This window comes from Macrobrachium rosenbergii, chromosome 2, assembly GCF_040412425.1.
Source record: "Macrobrachium rosenbergii isolate ZJJX-2024 chromosome 2, ASM4041242v1, whole genome shotgun sequence".
NCBI lineage: Eukaryota > Metazoa > Arthropoda > Malacostraca > Decapoda > Palaemonidae > Macrobrachium > Macrobrachium rosenbergii.
Genome location: NC_089742.1, coordinates 46,810,440 through 46,829,742, shown reverse-complemented (window position 1 = coordinate 46,829,742; position 19,303 = coordinate 46,810,440). Strand labels below are relative to the sequence as shown.

General features: G+C 35.6%; 1 protein-coding gene across 2 annotated transcripts; it reads left to right on the top strand.

Moving 5' to 3' along the window:
- Positions 1 to 276: 276 nt before the first annotated feature.
- Positions 277 to 17,386, top strand: GCS2alpha (glucosidase 2 subunit alpha). Of its 2 annotated transcripts, none has more exons than XM_067117104.1 (17): positions 277 to 398; positions 2,999 to 3,085; positions 3,439 to 3,675; positions 4,148 to 4,321; positions 4,554 to 4,766; positions 5,362 to 5,524; positions 5,862 to 6,053; positions 7,422 to 7,561; positions 8,152 to 8,339; positions 9,692 to 9,786; positions 10,180 to 10,326; positions 10,677 to 10,934; positions 11,327 to 11,495; positions 11,855 to 12,081; positions 12,266 to 12,436; positions 14,784 to 14,940; positions 16,384 to 17,386. In XM_067117104.1, the coding sequence occupies exons 1-17, from the start codon at positions 382 to 384 to the stop codon at positions 16,503 to 16,505; spliced, it is 2,757 nt and encodes a 918-aa protein (XP_066973205.1). In that variant the 5' UTR covers positions 277 to 381; the 3' UTR covers positions 16,506 to 17,386. The 2 variants fall into 2 exon arrangements, with proteins under 2 accessions (XP_066973205.1, XP_066973212.1); XM_067117111.1 differs by having other exon boundaries at positions 389 to 438.
- Positions 17,387 to 19,303: the final 1,917 nt, after the last annotated feature.

Sequence of the window (19,303 nt, the reverse complement as noted above, 5' to 3'; positions counted from 1 at the left end):
ATTTTTCATAGGGAAATGTGGCAAAGAGAGACAATTTAATTAAGAGTGAAAAAGGAATGTTGCAGAAATAAGAAACTACGAAGACCTCTATGTGGTGGATGACACCCCGCATTCATGCAAGAAGAAGAAGAATCCCCAGCACTCCATCAGCTGTTCTGTCAATTTTCCCTTCTTCAACGAAATAAAACGCCTATTACAAATATCTTTGTCATAAATTACGTAATATTTAAAGCTCTGACGTGTATTTTAAGCTTTCTCCCTCACTTTCTCCTCTCTCTCTCTCTCCCCATCGGCAAACGTCTGGCGACCAATCACAACCCTCCATTGAGTGACAACAAACCGTCGACCAATGGGAGAGCTCCATTTAACAACAACACCAACATGGCCACGTTAAGAAGGTACTGTACCGAATTCCGGTGTGTTAATTATGCACGCGAGGTATATAAAACTTATTTATTTACTGTACAGGGATTACGTAATGGAAGTGGACGAGATATATAAGCTTAGGAGTAATTATTAATTACTGAAATGGCGTAATTACGGCGTAGTTGCCTGCGAGGCCAAGGCCAGCACGTAGGTGACTGTGCACATTCGTAATCCATAAAAGGCCGATCTGACGATCACTGATTTATCTTTTCAGTTATTTATATCTCACTGAATGATGAATATGAGTGAAAGTATGAATTTTTAAATGCCTAAGACCCTTTCCTTTTAATAGGTTTTTAGTATATTTAATAAGCCCAAGATGGGCGATGATTAATGCACTTTCATATAAGGCAATTTGTAGTTTTTTTTACCTTGTATTTAAGGTTACGTGTATTTCCTCATTCTCGTAGTTTTAATTCAGTTTAAATATTTGTAAAGTATTCCAGTAGGAATGGTAATTACAGCTTATAACCTTGTCTTGCGATATAGATATTTCCATTGCAAATTCTCACAGGAAAGACTGTTTAAAATCAATTAGGTTTTGGGATAGAAATGGAACCATTATTTAAAAGTGTGCCATTATCTTAGTATTTGCGAGGATACCCTATATCGTAACAGCCTAACCTAGGGTGGCAGTAGTATTTACCGAGATACTAAGTTAACCTAACCTTGGTCACTGGATTAGGTATTGCCTACACCAAGCTGTGTCTTTGGAATTCAGATTGACAAAAAATTCAGTCTGTCAGCCTGACTTTGAAGGGAAATTATTGACAGTACTTGCCTTGTTAATTTCTACAGGTCCCCGTATAGTCTAGCCTACCTGTTTCCCGTGGGTGCCAGAGAAATCTGAAATGATCCGAGAGGGCTCGAAAGATACACTAGTAAAATATACATGAATGAAGTTTATTTTTAGTCATATATATATGTAAGTTTTTGAATAAAACTTTCTATTTTTTATGCAGTTACCTGGGAATGTGGTTGGCAGAGAGAAGAATATAACCTCAGTATTGATATTACAGCTTTCCAAGTTGAAATGGTTCTCCCTTCATTCCTGAAGCTTAAGGACAGAGTTAATTTTGTTGCCGTACAAATAAGTTATCTACTGTATTAGGACTACACAGATAATTTGAACTACATTGTATGAGATCAATCATGACCATTATTTTTTAATTAGGCTGTTTTAGAGCATGTCAGTTTTATGAATTGGTTTCATACTGAGGTTTCTCCTTAATGGATAAATTACAAGCACGCACACCTTTATTTACTTACTCTTTGGACATGACAGTCTGAATTTAAATTAGCAGTTCTGTTGAATATATAATGCTTTTAGAAGCCCATTATGTTTCACTGACTGGGTATCAATTGGGAAAAACAATACAGTAATACGAATTCAAAGTTGGTTTCTTTGAATGTAGTGGAGTTTAGTTCCAGTTTGTGTGGGAGTCGCAAAAATGTTTGTGTTGCTTGAAACAAAGGTTTTATTGATGTCTCTCATGTGTTTTAGGTGAGCTGTAACACCATTTAGTGATGATCCAGGCTAGTACATAGTTTGTTTTCATATGTCTTGTATGTATACGTTATTTTGACGTTGAAATCAAAGAGGCTGTTCACACAATACTCTTCATTTGTTGTTTGTCATTTGTACGGCTATCATGTCCCCATGTTCTCAAAAATAGTTATGTATGAGGCTGAGATCATCTAGTATGTAAATTAGTTGTAAACAAGAACCATTATTTTTTAAACATCCTAAGTTTATAAGACACATTTGTGTGAAACATATTAGAAATGTAAAGATAATTTTTCACTTATATTTGATAAAATAAATACTAATGGAAAGCATTGCTCTTCTCATTGGTTGCATCAAAGACTTAATCATAAAAAGTATCTTTATATAACAGCATAAGGAGGTTCATTGTGTGTGTGTGTGTGTGTGTGTGTGCTTTATTGTCGAGTGCAAAAATTTCCTGTATACTCATAGAAGAATACAGTAATATCATTATAGGATAGGGCCTTCAGTGAAGGGTTACAGACGTACTGTAATAGAATTATGAGATTCTTCCAAGTGACGAACCTAAAAATGAGCTTGAGGAGAATGTCGATGAGACAGAAACCAGTGGGGATTGTGACATCTGATTGGGTTAGGATGGCCCTTGATTAAATTAAAAACTATAAGTATAGAGGATAAGATGGGATTAGAAATGGATAAAGGGCAATACACCAGTGTATTCCAAGGGAAAGATTTTGCAATACTAAGTAGAAAATATAGATGAGTAAAACATGAGAGTATTCCATTAGTAAAAGGAGTAGGAATCGATGTTGGATGTGAGAGACCAGTACTTTTCGATGAAGGCCGTTTGTTATTGCTAGTGATGGCCTTGGTATTTCTGTCGTAATTGTGCATTTGATATAATGTTATCCTCCATAAAATGTTCCAACATTCAGGGGTTTTCAAAGTATTTATCATGATTTATTATATTGTTGGTATGTAGTTGATGCTTTATGCCATGTTTATTGAAGGATGTAAGCTCAACAAAATTTGCAATTTTAATGTTTTTTTCTTTTTTGTTTTCAGACTGGCAGTCTTCACTGCCTTAATACTCTCCACGTTTGCTGTGGACCGTAATAACTTTAAATCATGCCAGCAAAGTAGTTTTTGTCGGTAAGTGCACATTTGATTAAAATTTACCTAAATTTTAAATTTCAAAATTTTTGTGATATTCTAGTTGCATTTTGCATATTTTATATTCAGTGTGTGGAAGCTGTCTAATTGCTAGTTGTAAGTATATACAGCCAATATTTAAAATCTCATTCTTATCACAGTCTCATTATATTACCTTTGAGTTTTTTTATTTTTATGCCTGGGATTCCCTAGTTTTTGTTGTCTACGGAAGGTGATAGAAAGTGAAGTGTACGGCAAATAACAGTTTGTCAGAAGGCAGTGTGATTTTAAATACTGTTTAATGTGTAAAAAATATGATTTTTATATTTAAAGTGTGTCGTAATCTCTTACAGACGTCATCGTGCCTTGAAACCGGGAGAGAGTCCTTACAACTTTCAAATTGATAGCATGAAAGTGTCTGATGCTGGTGTTGTTGGAGATGTTGTAAATGAAAAGAACAAAGGTTTATTTGTCTTGGAACTATATCCCATTAAAGATTCCACCATACGCATCAAGATTAATGAAAAAAATCCTATCAAACCACGCTTTGAGGAGCCATTTGCCGTGGTTGGAAGTCTGAGTCCTGAAAAGTGAGTTAATTTTCCGTTAAGATTTTATGTTTGGTCTTGTAGGTGGATAAGACACTTAAATCACTCAAGTAATTTATGTACCCTTTCATACTTTCATACGTGGTAGTTTGGAGACTGTCAGCTCCCTGAAGTCATGTTGAAAGGTATTTTGTACTCAATAGTTTTATGTCAGAAACAATAAAAACATGAATGTGTACTATATTAAATTTTTGAGAGTATGTAATTTTAGACAAATAATTTTTACAAATCATTGCTTTGTTATTGAGTTTTAAATTGACATAAAGACATGAGCATAGCACTGACCTTTTAGATACAGTATGTGATGAATTTATGTTCTGTGCACAATAATGGGATACTTATGTATCCAGTCTAGCCATGAAAATGAGTAAAGATTCTTTGTATTGGAGCACTAACAGATACATTATCTTATGTCAGGGAAATATTAACAACATTATACTTGTGAATTTTTCAGATTTGAAGTGCTGGATAAGTCATCAAATGGATTTACATTGAAATTTGGTACAAGCCAAGTTGTTCTCCAAGCTAGTCCGTTAAAGATAGATCTGTACAGCCATGGACAACTAGTTGTCAGCACCAATGCCCGTGGCCTTCTGAAGTTTGAACAGTACAGGAACAAAGTAGAAAAGTAAGTCACCCATTGTTGCAGTATTGGTTATATGTTACTCTCTTAGTTTTTTTTATGTATGTTGAATTTGCTTTCATAAATACTGTATAGTATTTTGTTTTAAGGAATACTTTTTTTAGGTTGGCAGGAATTTTACTTTGTCTGTCTTCCAGGAAAACAAAAGCATTGTCATTTTTTGATAATAGGTAAATAAGAATAATGAATTAATGAAACTAATAATTTTTTTTTCCAGTGAAAATCCTCCTCAGGATGGGGAGGAGCAACCGAATACGTTGCTGGATGATGAGGACGACAAGGACGGCCTTTGGGAAGAGACGTTCAAAGGCCACACAGACTCGAAACCCAATGGTCCTTCATCTGTTGGAATGGACATATCGTTTGTTAATTCCAAACATGTGTATGGTATTCCTGAGCACGCCGATTCTTTTTCTTTGAAAGAAACAACGTAAGTGTGTGGTATTCTCGAGCTTACAGAGTCATTCCCTCTGAGGAAACAACATGAGAACTTTTAAGCTGGTACCAGTGTGAATTCATAGTAGTGTTTAGTTGCATATCTAATCTTTTGTGTTCTTGTGAGAGTTCTTGACACTAATCTAAGTAAGTCAGGGCATTCCAAGCTGAATATCACATTGTTACTGTGAACTTAATTTGTATATTTTTCTCTTTCCTGTCAGTTGCTGATCCCTCTGGTTTTTCCATATGACTTCTAGCTCCATTTCTGTATATTAAAGTCTTTTCAAAGGAGAACTTGTATATTTTGTAAAGCAAGATGTCTGTGAAATATACAGAATATCAGCACTTTGAAAAGTTAGGCTGTGATGAAGATATTTTGTTTTTTGTTGTTATCACTTACTGAGCTGCTCAGTACAGCATTAAAAGTGTTTAGATGTCAAGTTTCTTAAGTAAGAAAATGTCAGTTTCAGCAAAGTAGCTAATTAATAATTTTTTTAGTTTTATTTAAATCTTAGTCACTTCTCATATTCTGTGTAGCTAATTTATGCTATAGATTCATTGAGACATTTTATTCCTGTGTGCTTCAGATCCACAGACCCATATCGATTGTATAACCTGGATGTCTTTGAATATGAAGTGGATAATCCCATGGCCTTGTACGGGTCTGTTCCTGTAATGGTGTCTCATACTGCACAACAGTCAGTTGGTATTTTTTGGCATAATGCTGCAGAAACATGGATTGATATCAAGGTAAGAAACTTCACATTTGTTCTTGAGTATTTTGGTCTGAAAGTGGCAGGCTAGTTTATTGTTTTAGAAGAGGATAGTTAAGTATGTGAACAGTCCGTTGGAAGTGTTTGAATTCAAGTTTGCAAATAGTGTGCACAGATCATTTTGTGTTGTGATAAAATATTTCAGAACTTTCATAAATATGTTTTTCACTGACCTTGTGCTGTAATCAAGTCAGTCGATATTAGAATGTGAATTGTTTGCAGCTAATTACATCTGTTAGTATTTATGAATATGTTGAATAATTATGGCCATGCCTTTGATTGTGATTTTAACTGTAATTACTTTTGCTTTACAGAAATTGCCAGACACCAATGTAGTGTCATCTATAACTGGGTTTTTCTCTGGTGGCGACTCAGACCCTCCTCAAGTCTCAACGCATTGGTTTTCTGAATCGGGGATAATCGATTTGTTTGTCATGCTTGGACCAAGGCCTACAGATGTCTTCAGGCAGTATGGAGAGATCACTGGCAACAACCCCCTTCCACCGGTAATTGTAACTCACACTGTGTACCTCATCTCTAAGACAACTGATTTACTAGCTGTTTTAAAAGAAAAACATTACATTTCACAGTTTTCTGTTTATAAATTAGTTTTAAATTGATTTTTCAAGGACCATTTGCTTTAGTATACAATAATCCTTCAGACTACCAGCCCCTAGTTACTGCAGGTGGACCATCAGAAAACAGTTTGTTGGGATTGTTCATTGGTAGATGAACTTAGTGTGCCATCAAATATGGTTTGGATTACTCTTGGAACAGAAAGGAGAGTAAGGCTTGATGGTGGGCATGTCTGATTACCAGTAGATTTTGAGTGCTGTAGCTGATTTGTCCAGGCAAGGTTGAACCTCTGTTTTTCAGTGTTGGACCCAATCTCATAAGCTACTGAGATCCAAGTGGATATTTAGGTGGATTTTGTAGAGCAGTAGTTTCTTCCCAGATAGGCCCTTACTGGAGAGCAGGAGTCTATCCTAGGGGAAGTTATGCAAAGAATTGGTTTACATGAAGGAAATGACCAGGCAATGGCAAAGAACATTAGTATGGATGCACCCAAAGAGACAACTGAAAAATTGTTTACTTACTTTGGCCATGCAAAAAAAAAAAACTTGAGCAGAAAAAACAAAAATTTCAGGCTAGATCCTACCAGGATGCATTTTGATAGGCTTTTTGGGACAGGGAAGTAGCAGAAATGTCAAAAAAAATAAAAAAAACATTAGACCCAATCACCTCTAGTAAATGGCTGTTAGACCCAATCACCTCTAGTAAATGGCTGTAATGCCCAATTTGCAACAGAGAAAACATTGCCCAAAGACCAGATACTTTGGAAATCCCCAACACAAATAGGCAACATCCAGGGATTGGACATATATTAAATACTTGAGCAGTTTTAAAAGACCACAATGCTGCTTTCAAAATTCTCAATATAAAGTGCATTGCATTAAGCTTTCCTCTAAGAAAGTCAAAGCAAATGAGTTCATCCATTTCCCGGATGTATTGGTTGCTAGTATAGCCACCATCTGAGGCACTTGTTTTCTATTAACACAGAATTTGAACTGCTAATGGCTACAACAAGTGTGTCCGCAGAAGGAAAAAATAAAGAGTTGAAAGTAAGAGGGATCTATGATCCAGAAAAAGTGAAGTCAAGAAAATATACAACTAGAAGGTAACCAAAGCACTGTAGACCTTGAGTCCTTGAGGCACTGAATATTGTAAAATACCTAGAAGACATTTTTAAATAACTAAAATGGTTACACTTAACATGAGTATGGATTTTTTCACCATTTTAATGACTCATATGATTATGAGATTTATATAAATTGAGCTTGATGTTCAGTATATAAAATCTCTTTCTTTTACAGCTTTTCAGTCTGAGCTATCATCAGTGCCGCTGGAACTATAATGACGAAGAGGATGTCCGTCAAGTACACGAAAACTTTGACAAATACGACCTGCCTTTAGATGTCATGTGGCTGGACATTGAATATACAGATGGCAGAAGGTAAGTAAGTTGTGACCGGTAACAGATTAACAGATTTTAATTGTGTAGGTTGAGGGCTCCCAAAAACCCAGAAAGTGTAGCTTTCTTGTTTTACTTTTTTAGGAAATTATAAAGTTCATTGGGTTTTATATAATGATTAAAAAATGGTGGGAGATTGTGGTCGTTGACTAGAAGGAAAATATATAGTAATTTTGAGAGAATACCTTTTAGCATTAACTATTTAATATCATAGTGAAAAATGAAGATGTATACATTAGGGACAATAATTTTTTTGGTGAACTCATATATCATAGTTGTTGATTAGATCTAAATTACTTTATTTAATGTCTTTAAAGATATAAATCAGTTAGATGGAAGATGAGTGTAATTCTGTATTTACTGACGTATAATTGCTTCGAGTCTGATGTTAGCAGTCAGTCTTGTGTTTGTGTATCAAGTTTTTTCATCACTTTGAGTGCAGAGAAGGGTATTTTAACACTGGCAAACAATATTTGTAACATTCCTATTGTTTTGCTGTATCAATAGGTGTTTCTCAGCTGTTAGTTGTTTCAAATAAAGCTGGAGACTTACTTGAACAATTAATTTGTAAGGTACTTCACATGGGACACCCACAAATTCCCTCATCCTCTGGAAATGACGGCCAACCTGACAGCCCGAGGTCGCAAACTGGTGGCGATTATTGATCCTCACATCAAGAGAGACAGCAACTACTTCTTTTACAAGGAGTGTCATGATCGAGACTTGTTTGTGCATACCAAGGATGGAGCAGAGTTTGACGGTAAGCAGAAAATATAAAAGGACACCTTGAGAAGTATCATGTGGTAGTTAGTGAATTTAAACCACCAGAGTACATCGTATTTTTTTTTTATTGACTCATTTCTATACCATTTTAAAGATGGTTGAATTCGTATTAGTCAACAATTAAGCAGACTTATGTTTTCCTGGGGTATTGTTTATGCTCATTTCTGAGAACAGTGGTGATAACTGTCGTGTTCAGGTGTCTGGAAATTGTTTGATGTTTTATGTGAAAGTTGAGTGCAGATATCCAGGCAATTTTACTTAATTTGGGAAATTTGAAATTTATCTGCATAATTTTTACCAGCTGGTCTGGATTTGGCCCTGGCAGTTTAATAACAAAATGAAATGATAGTTTAATACCAAAAAAAAAAAAAAAAAGGTTATTCATTATACAGGTATAGTGTATTTAAGGCCTATTTCAGTCAGATATTTAAATCTGTGAGGTCTGGTTGGCAGAGAGATTTAAAACCCCTATATTAGAGTTTAGAGTAATTTCCTCATATCACTAGTGTAGAGTTCCTTTTTGTGGTATAATGCTGAATAATTGTATGCATGGTTAGAAATGCAAACAACAAAATAATATAGTCAAAATAACGTGTTGAAATTATTTGAGAACAGAAATTCAGTTAGCGTAAATCATTCCATAAATGCAATAGAGGATTATGAAATCTTTTTTGCACCGTGAAAGATTACAAATTTCTTCTTCAGTAGCGTATACAGGCAGTCTCTGGATGATAAATGAGATCTGTCGCCAAGTCTGTCTTTAAGTTACATATTTTAAGTAAATCAGAGCTGGTTTGTCGGTTTCATACATGGCTTCAGTTAGACTAATGGTGGTCTTGGTGCATAGTATATATTTTAGCTTTTTAGGCTTCCAAGACATGATAAATCATTCCAAATCCACTGCAACTTGTTAATCACAGCAACACATAAAATAGAAATGACAGTAGCCAAATACATTGGCGAAAAAAGGGAGAGAATTTCTTTGTATTCATTGTGTATACCAGGGTAACATTCAATTTCATATAATATTTGACCCCTTTTATCAAAAAATTCCTTGTTTTATCATTTGCTCCATGTCAAGTTAAAGTTGAGAATTTCTAGGTACACGGCAGTTAAGCTAGGCTGTATTACTGACAAGGCTGAGAGCGCTCCTCCCAATCTAACTTCTAATGCTTGTTTAATTCGAAGTAAAAGTTGTGGATGCTAGGCTTTTCTGTTCACCCATATTTATTGAAATAAAAACTATGAAACAATTTTCAGTATATTATAAGTTTTACTGAAAGCAGTAGGATAGGAATAAGTATTTATTGTTTTGCTATTTTTTTATAGGGTGGTGTTGGCCTGGTTCCTCAGCATACTTAGATTTCACTAATCCAGAGGCAGCTAACTTTTACAGTGATACATATATGTTAGATCGCTTCAAGGTAAGAAACCTCTACGTGGGTATTCCCAATGGAAAAAAAGTATAGAATAGCCACATGTACAATACAATAAAGTTCTTGCTGTCCAGGTGCCCTAGCTCTTCAAGTGGTGGTCTGGTGGAATGTTTGTGCAGGTACTGGTTATTTAAAAAGTACTCCGCAAAGAAAAAGAGCTAGTCATATACAGTATTGTTTAAATTACTCCATAAAGAAAAGAGCTAATCATGTATTGGCATTCCTAATAGTGAACTTTATCTGTTGTAATTCGGGCACTACTTGTATGGGTATTGAGGTAATTGGTAAATGTACTTGTTACTATATTGTAGAATCTTTGGGAATTTCATATCTTAGACTTTTTATAACATCAACAGTGCTGGAACTGTGAATCTGTTTCAGGGCTCAACCTTAGATACTTTTACGTGGAACGACATGAATGAACCATCAGTCTTCAATGGCCCAGAGGTTACGATGCAGAAGGATAATATCCACCCAGGTTTAGGCGTAGAGCACAGAGAGGTCCACAATGTGTATGGCATGTTGTTTGTAAGTATTGAATCCTCTAACTCCTTCCCTGATTATCCCGCGTATTCTCGTGATTAACTACTATGTATTCTTCTTACAATCACAAGAATACTCATTCGTACTCGTAAAATATCCCTACTTATTTCTACCCTCCCCGTTTAACTCGTTCTTTGATGAATTCCTGTTTTCTATATTTCCCTTCCCCATAGGAACTTTATAGTGTGCATTTTTGTCAATAGATGGCAGTGTTCTTTGTTTAAGCTGCTCTTGGAAAATTCTCTGCAAGTTCATAACTTTCAAAGCATGGAAAAAAAGTCATTCTCATTTTCATATTAAGTTCTCACGTGACTCATTTTGTTTTTTCATTTTAGCACCAAGCCACATATGAAGGACACCTACGTCGCTCTGAGAATCGTCTGCGACCATTTATCCTTACAAGAGCTCATTATGCAGGGACCCAGCGTACTGCGGCTGTTTGGACTGGTGACAACACAGCTGATTGGAATCACTTGCGTATTACCGTTCCTATGTTGCTTTCTCTTGTTGTTACTGGAATTCCCCATGTTGGAGCAGATATTGGCGGCTTCTTCGGCAATCCTGACAGCTATTTGTTGTCACGGTGGTATCAGGTGAGCTTTTTTTTTTTTTTTTTTTATTAATTTGTATGGTATTACAAAGTCTTACTGAAGAGGTATTTGGTTCATTATCTGATTAAGTTTTCCAGAAAGTATCTGGGTTTTCAAACTGTCAATTGAATATAAAGTTCAGTCAAATAAACTAGGAAACTAAGTCATACTTTATGCACTTATATGCCTCTGTTGTTTGAATGATTGACCATATGAAATTTTAGAGAAGGACAAAAGAATGTATGACAGATGATTGTGTCATAGGATAAAGACAATTTCAATGTTACAAGTTGTACTTAATTTAGGATCAACATTCAGTTTTAATGAGAATTTCTATATCAACTGTAACACTTCATGTATAAATTTATTGAAACTGCTTTCTCATCCCTTGAAAGGCTTCTGCATTCCAACCATTCTTCCGTGCCCATGCTCATTTAGACACAAAGCGTCGGGAACCATGGTTATTTGATGAAGAAACCCTGCACATCATACGAAGTGCTCTACGCCAGAGATACCAGTACTTGCCTCTTTGGTATACCCTCTTCTATGAGAATGAACTCACAGGTAAGTAATGTCTGTTTTTTCGGGTTATGATTGAAGCCCATAGAACAGAAATTGTTACTCCCAGTGTGCAGTAATTGTTTTGATTTAGTGTGGTGGTGTTAATAAGGTATTACAATTGATATGAAGTGAAATTAGATGTTATTGACAGTGGAGCTTGATAAATGAATTAAAGCTCACTAAAGATCTTTAAAATAACAGATTTATTAAAATCTATTGTCATCTGGAGCTAAACTTCACTTTGATTGGTTTTTTTGTTAATCTCAGTCTCTTTGTATCAAAAGAAATCTGTTTTTTTTTTCATTACTTGGTCTCTTTGTATCAAAAGAAATCAATATTTTTGTGTTTCTACCCTTTTACAGGTACCCCAGCCATGAGGCCAATTTGGGTTGATTTCCCTGAGGACGAAGCCTCCTTTGGTATTGACTATGAACATCTTATTGGGTCGGCACTCTTAGTTCGTCCTGTTGTAGACCAGGGGGCAACTTCTGCAAGTGTTTATTTCCCACCAGGACTTTGGTATGATGTGCAAGATTTGACTAGGTATACAGGACCAAGTAGTGCCACTGTGGCTGCACCAAGAGACAAGGCAAGTTACTTTGGAACTTTAAAAATGAATCTGTAGTTTGTGACATGATAAGTTGTGAGAGTATATAGTCAATAAGTGGGACACTGCCCCCTTCTTCTTAAAGGGGAAACATTGTCTCAAACCTTGCACACTTCAGTTGTAGTATCTAATCTTTATATCCCACAATTTCTCATGAATTTTGCAGATTCCAGTTTTCCAGAGGGGTGGCAGCATAATTCCACGAAAAGACAGAGTTCGACGTGCCTCAGCGTTGATGAGGGACGACCCTTACACATTGGTTGTAGCATTAGATATCGAAGGAAAGGCGCAAGGAACACTTTATATGGATGATGAACACACCTTTGATTATAGACAGGTATGTTTTTATTTGTAATAAGACCCTGCATTTTTCTTCATGTTGGGGTTGGTACATTATTATGAATGTGTTGTTGGAAGGACCCATGTGATTTGTCTCTTCGTAGAGGAAAGGATTGCTCCTGAGAAAATGTACCTAAAATGTGAGGTTTGTAGAAAATTTGAATTAGGCAAGCTTCCGTTGGCTAGAAAGGCATGTGCTCCAAGTCTAAAGTTTAAATGATCTTTGGATGCAGTGTTGGGAATTTCATTGAAGAGGTATGTGTCCAAATTGCCTGTGCTTGCAGTGGTTTCATTTTGAATTATTTCTATTTTATGGTTTTCCAAAAAGAATAGTCGTTCCTACATTAATACAAACCCTTGTTCTTTACGTAGGATTTTACTACGGTTGCTAGCTAGAATAGGTTTACTGATCTGTTTTGCAAAAATTTTTGTCAGTATTCACCATTTAGCAAATATTGATGTCATTATTTAAAAAATCAGTCAGTGTTCATATGAACAGAAGTCCAGTCTTGGGAGGTGCCAAACCAGGATGGACCAGATAGGTTCCTTTTTCAGACATGAAGATGGAAATGCATTAGTGTTTCAGTTTTATGGTGTGCTGGTTGGGACTCAATAAAAAGGCCTTACGGGGACTTCAGAGTAGTAACCACAACTTTGTACAGTCGTATAGGTACCAGGGATGTGACCACTGGTGGCTTAATCCAGGTCAGGACGAACGAACAATGAGACCACCTTTGGCCTCAAACTGGTTAGAGAAGTGGAGGTCATATGCTGGAAGAAGCAGCAGTGACGTTATGACAAGACAAGCTGGTTGTGGCTGTGAAATTGAACCTTATTACAAGGGAGTGCAGTCAGTTGTGGCAACGAGGGCTGCTTTGCAGCCAATTGAAAGTCGCACATGTGTATAGCAAAAAGCAGGGGCCGAACACAACCTTTTGAGTGAGGTGTTCAGTCCAAATACATTTCGGTGTAACAAAGTCAGGGAGGTGGTGGTTAGGATGGATGTTGTTTGGAGGAAAGTGCTGTACATGATGCTGTAATAGGGGAAACAAATATTACTTTAAGTAACCGTTTTATTGGGTCTGATTGTCTTGACAGGTCATATTGAATTTGTGGGCTCGCTGTGGAAGGATGTATATATGTATTTTGATCCACAACCTCCTGATTCGGTAACTCTTCAGTGGGTCTTGCAGAAACTTGAGCCATCCTAGAACCCACTTATCAGATACTTTGTTCTAACCTTACTGTGGTGTCAAGGTACCAAGTGCATATGGAGGAGACCTGAACATTGATTCAGTTTCATCTTCAGACCCTTTCTGGGTCCTGCTGTCTATTGTTAATGCCTTTGGGTTGTGCTGAAGCAAACTGCTTTTATAACAGAAAAGTTTTTCATGCAAACATATTACTGTAGTTATATTTTGAGCGGTGCCCTCCTTCATGTAAGCCCATGCCTCTTTATATGTACAAAAAGAGAATGAAGGAGAAACAGTATCATTAGGTAGCACAGATGATGTACAGTGAGGTTTTGTGGATTAATGTACTCATTGATTAAAATATCCAGTAATTATATACTCCTATATATAATCAATGTTTTTTTTTATAAAAGCCTAATACTTTAGTTTTAAATAGTATTACAAAATTCGTTAAAAAGTGTTGCTTTTCAAGTGCTGTAAATGATCTTTTACTTTAGTCTAAAATACTTGAGTTGTTTATGAGACCTGTAATAACAAAATGTAAAGCTTGACCTAAGGCTTACATCGACTATCCAAGTAGTCGAACCTAACAGAACATGAATACCCCATTTCACTAGCATTCCTTTTTCATTTGACCACAGCAAATCATTCAGTGAGCCACCCCAAAAAGAGAGAGAGAGAGAGAGAAATTAAACAAATATTTGCTCAGATAACTCAGGATAATCTGTGCATTTTATAGTTGCATTTATGAGATATAAGGCATATTGAGGGGTTGAGAAATTTTTCTGTCGTATGACCAAGCTAAAACCCTATGTGGGAGTCAGTGAGTCAGTTCATTGCCTGATAGTCTTAATATAAAAGGAAAAATTCCCAAACCAATTTTATGAAAATACGTGAATCGGTCGTACATTGGAAGAAAATATGCTTTGGAAACAAGTTGGTGACAGTAATGACCAGTGGTTTGTTGACAAATTGGTTTCCAGTTATATATCCGGATATTCTGTATTGTTAACCTGCTCTACCATATCCTTGATAGGTGTCTGAAGCAAGACATTACTCATGTAATACTATGTCTCCATTTAAATAGTATAATTGTTTTACTTGTTTAGCAGTATGAATTGTGTTGTGTTCTAAACTTTTTCTTTCTTTCAGGGAAAGTATTTGTACTTGGAATTCTCCTATGCAGATGGTGTCTTGACATCCAAAAAAATTGATCCAAATGGAAGCTTCGACACAAGTTCATGGCTTGAGCGAGTAATCATTGTGGGTCTAAAACAACAGCCATCCAAAGTGATCCTCAAGAGCAGTTGTAAGTTTTTTCTTTCTATTTTTGGTTTTTCTGAGTACCGAGTAAATTGCAGGATTAAGCAATACAGGTGATGCAATAAAGAGGATTCGTAAGACGTTTGGTTAATGTATTGGCATGTGAACACTCCACAGAATTGCCAAAGGTAAAATGTGGTATACAACAGATTGTAGTTAACAATGTTCTGTTTGTAACAGAACATGAAATTTCAATTTTGGAGATTTAGAGAAACAAAAATAAATGAAGTAAAGTAACCTAGAGGGAGACTATGATTAAGAATAAGTATTATAAGAAAGTGAAAAATGAGATGATTACACCCATACTGCCCTGAAATGGAAAACTGCAGTATCTGAAAAAATACAAAACTAAGAAAAATGGTAGGTACTCCCTTCCCGTACTACTGATTTTGCAGATACTGCAATTCGAACCCCCTAAATACTCTTGGAAAGCATTGAAGAATCATTCTGAAACTGCAGTAACGTGTATTAGTGTTTCCCGAGCCCAGGAGGTAGCATATCTCAATTTCAAAAATTTTGCAGATACGGCAATTTTCCATTTTAGGGCAGCATAGTTGAAGAATGGGGAAGGTCAGAGTAATTCAGCTTGGTGCAAATTTCTCTCTGTTGACAACCATAGAACCACTGTTTAATTGCCAACTGTCTGATGTCGTTTGCAAAGAAATATGTAAGTGTAGTTTTCTTGTTCCAGAGAGGTAGTAGTTCTGATATACTTGAAGTTTGATATTAGACTTGCACCATTCCTTGAAGGTTTGAAGGTTCAGCGACAATATGTGTCATTAACTTCAGCTAATCAGTGAACAAGAAATTAGTTATCTTTAAAGTTGGCTCTGTTTGGTTAAAGGTTGACCTTACCAGGTATATCGAGTTGAATAAGTTTTGCAGTTGTTTGTGCTTTTTTTATTTTCTAGTGTAGCTAATTTAGTTTTTTTTAATGATCAAGCCAACGTGAATGTTTAGTCTGTTAATGTGTAGAATACTTTGGGTCTTTTCCTTTCAGATACTCAGTATGTTTTGGTATTTATGGTATCATACTATTTTATATCTTAAAATTACTGTTTATATTTTGAGTTACTTTCAACTTGGGTTTTCTCAGATGTAGCAAAGGAAAGTTTAACTTTTTGGCAGTCAGGTTAGACTACCAAATGTGATGCTTATACAGTATAATCCTTTTTCTGTCATTAACTTTTTTTTTGCACTATTGGTGCAACGCAAAATTTCAAAGCCAAATAGTACTTTTAGAAGCAATTCCACATAGTTCGTAACCTAAACTAACATATAATTTACTCTTAACATTCAGTGTAAGAGCTTTATCTCAAAATTCATCATATATTAAATGGTAGAATGTAAAAATGCCATAATAGTGTAACTGGTAAGTATAGGTATTTAACCATTATGACGATTTAATACCTATTGTCTTTCATTCCAGCACTTGGCACCCGAGAGTTGGAGAAGAGTTTCATCGACGGTGACAGCAACCATGCAAGTCAGTTGACTATCCGAAAGCCAGGCATAAACATGCGTGAAGCTTTTACAATCACAGTCCAATGATAAAAGTGAATCAATATGATGGTGTATGTAGTAACCAATTTATTACAAATTACATATTGTTGTTGGGTTTTAGGTACTAGTAGTTTAATGGGCAAATGCAACACATCTTTGGCGGACGATGGCAGTTTATGTTGTTAACATTTTTTGTTGTATTTTTTTATTTTGATAATTGACTGATTTTGAGTAATTTCTGCAAGCATAATTATTACACTTCCAGATTTGCTTTACACATTTAAAGTTTTGCTTCATGTAAGCTATGCTAATTCTGAATGGTACCAGACCCAAGAATTTTTCCTGTTGCAGTATATATTTTTTGGGTATAAAGCTTAAAGGGTAAAGTTTACATCTTTATGTACATTTCCTTGTAACATAAATAGTAAAAGAAAAACCATATGCAAGTTTAAATGATTGGGATAGCTCTACTGCGGCTAAAGTTACAATTAGGTCAGTAGCAACAATTTCCTTATTTGTTGTTGATACATACAAAACTTATAGTGTCCATATTTTGAAGGTGAATTTAGAAAAATTAAATCGCTGTGCACTATAAGCTATCTGTTATTTATCTTAATTTTAAAACTTTTAAGCTGATGGATATGTTTTATATTTTGTAAGTATTTATGTTTGTCAATGTGCTAAGATGTTCATTTTTAACGTGATATAATGGTAGTAGTTGTGATGGCTGTAGTTGTGATATTAATCAAATATGAGGACATGGCAGGCAGACTTAACCTCATGTGATGTAAAATAGTAGGTTATTGAATGATATATTATTCTATACAAGTGCATTCCATATATCTGGATGAGATTGCTTTTATAATTTAAGTGCTTAGGTACTTTGATGTGTTTGTGAAAAAATAATAAATGCTAGGCTATACAAATTACATGTTCTCTTCATTGTTACAGAATGCAAGAAATATTTTGCATTCCAGAAATATTCCCCTATAGCTCATCAACTCCTGTTCAAGCTCATCGATTCTCTTTTGACTAAACAAAATTTATTTTAGGAAATTGAAGCATACTCTTTATTAAGATATTCTACTGAAACGCAGTGTAGCTTCATAAATATTGACACCATTAAGCTGAAATTCTTGGGTCATCTCGTTTATACTGTATTTAGACAGGGAGATGAATTTTCAAGGATTAGCTAATTATTGCAAAGTAATGAGAAATAATGGAAATACAACAAAATTACACAACATTTTCTCAAAATACAGCACATGAAAAAGCAAGCATGTTAACATAAGACAAAACAAAACGAATGGAAATCATATGGCATTGTAAAAATTGCTGAAACTAGAGCCTGTCATACATCAGTAAGTTCAAACATTTCAAGAACAATGGCAATTATACATAAAAGATACGAAAAGGATGCACATTACTATTTCCCAATTGTTTCTCACTGGCACCTTATCATATTTCAGTCAAGATAAGAAGAGAGAGAGAAAAAAATGGTCTCGTACTAGATGGTTACAATGGTTATAATATGGTGCAGATTTTGAAGAGAGACAATACAATGGTGCAAATTTTGAAGAAAAACGATGTTTAGAACTTTATCTACTAAAGTAAAAAAAATTAGTATCTAAAGAGTTTTTTGAACATCTAATTTTTTCTGTATTTTAGAGAGAGAAAAAAAGGAATAAAGCAAACTTGCACTTACTCCAAAATTTGAATTAATAACTCTAGCTACTTTAAATCACAGAAAATTAAACAACTACGGTACAGTATTTTAAAATGTGTAAAAAAGTGTGAACTACACAGAAAACACTGAAATAAGCTGTAAAGGAGCTACATTCTCAGAACATTCATGGTAATTACAGATATCAACATTCGTGACACCAGCAAATGACAGTATTGGTAACTGAACAGTGCTTGATAATTATAGAATTCGCCTTTTCGTCCAATGAGTACTAGGGTGAAAACGAGCTGAAATAAAATATTTAAAAAAATTATCCTATTCAGAGTAAACACCTGGAGAACGGGAGTACAGCTGTTAACAGCACTGGAGAGTAACAAAATAACTAATACCTGAGGGAACAGACAAAAGACTGGTGATCTGGTAAAATTCATTAGCACCCAACAAGAAACAAACCCCTTTTGGAAGAGTGAAAGGAACTGGCAGAAGCAGCAGACCTTCGGGAAGAAGGGATACATCAAACCTGCCTCAAAGGATCTGACGGGATGACGAACAGGAATGAGCCCTACTTGTCGGGTGTAAAGGGTCGTCGATATGCCCAGATGAACACCACGTGATGCAATCACCCAAATCCCTATCACCAGCCAAAGCATACAATGCCTGACCTGCTGCGACTGTCAGACCTAAAGAGCGGGTATTTTAAGAATTTGCAGTCAAGGCCCCCTAAGTAATAGAATCTCCCACACTGCATCCAAGTTACTTTTAAAAAGGAGAGAAATGGACATGGCATGACTCTCGGAACACTGTCTGGGCCTGCCTGACATTTGGAGACATCTCCCTAAGCCCTCACGATCTCTTCTCAGCCAGTAAATAACTGCGCTCTTCGAGACCTGATTCCTCTCCTGTTGATAAAATTAAACTTTGTCCTTTCGAGAATCCTTTGGGAGTTCCATCCGACTAACCCCACTGAACTTGCAGTCACATCTCCAGATTACAAAAGCAAACGAGGTTACTCGGCTACAACCATGGGTATGCATGTGCCTTGCTGACAGCGACCCAGCACACAAGCTTCACATTGTTATTCATGAATGATGTCCAGGATGAATTATCAAATGCCAGCTGGTACACATGAGTAATGGGTTTTTATTTCTCAGTGTTTATAAAC

Excerpts from the sequence above, each read along its gene's own strand:
- GCS2alpha (XM_067117104.1), top strand. Across the intron at positions 4,322-4,553 it reads TACAGGAACAAAGTAGAAAA|TGAAAATCCTCCTCAGGATG; the intron begins GTAAGTCACCCA and ends TTTTTTTTCCAG. Across the intron at positions 12,082-12,265 it reads TGGCTGCACCAAGAGACAAG|ATTCCAGTTTTCCAGAGGGG; the intron begins GCAAGTTACTTT and ends TGAATTTTGCAG.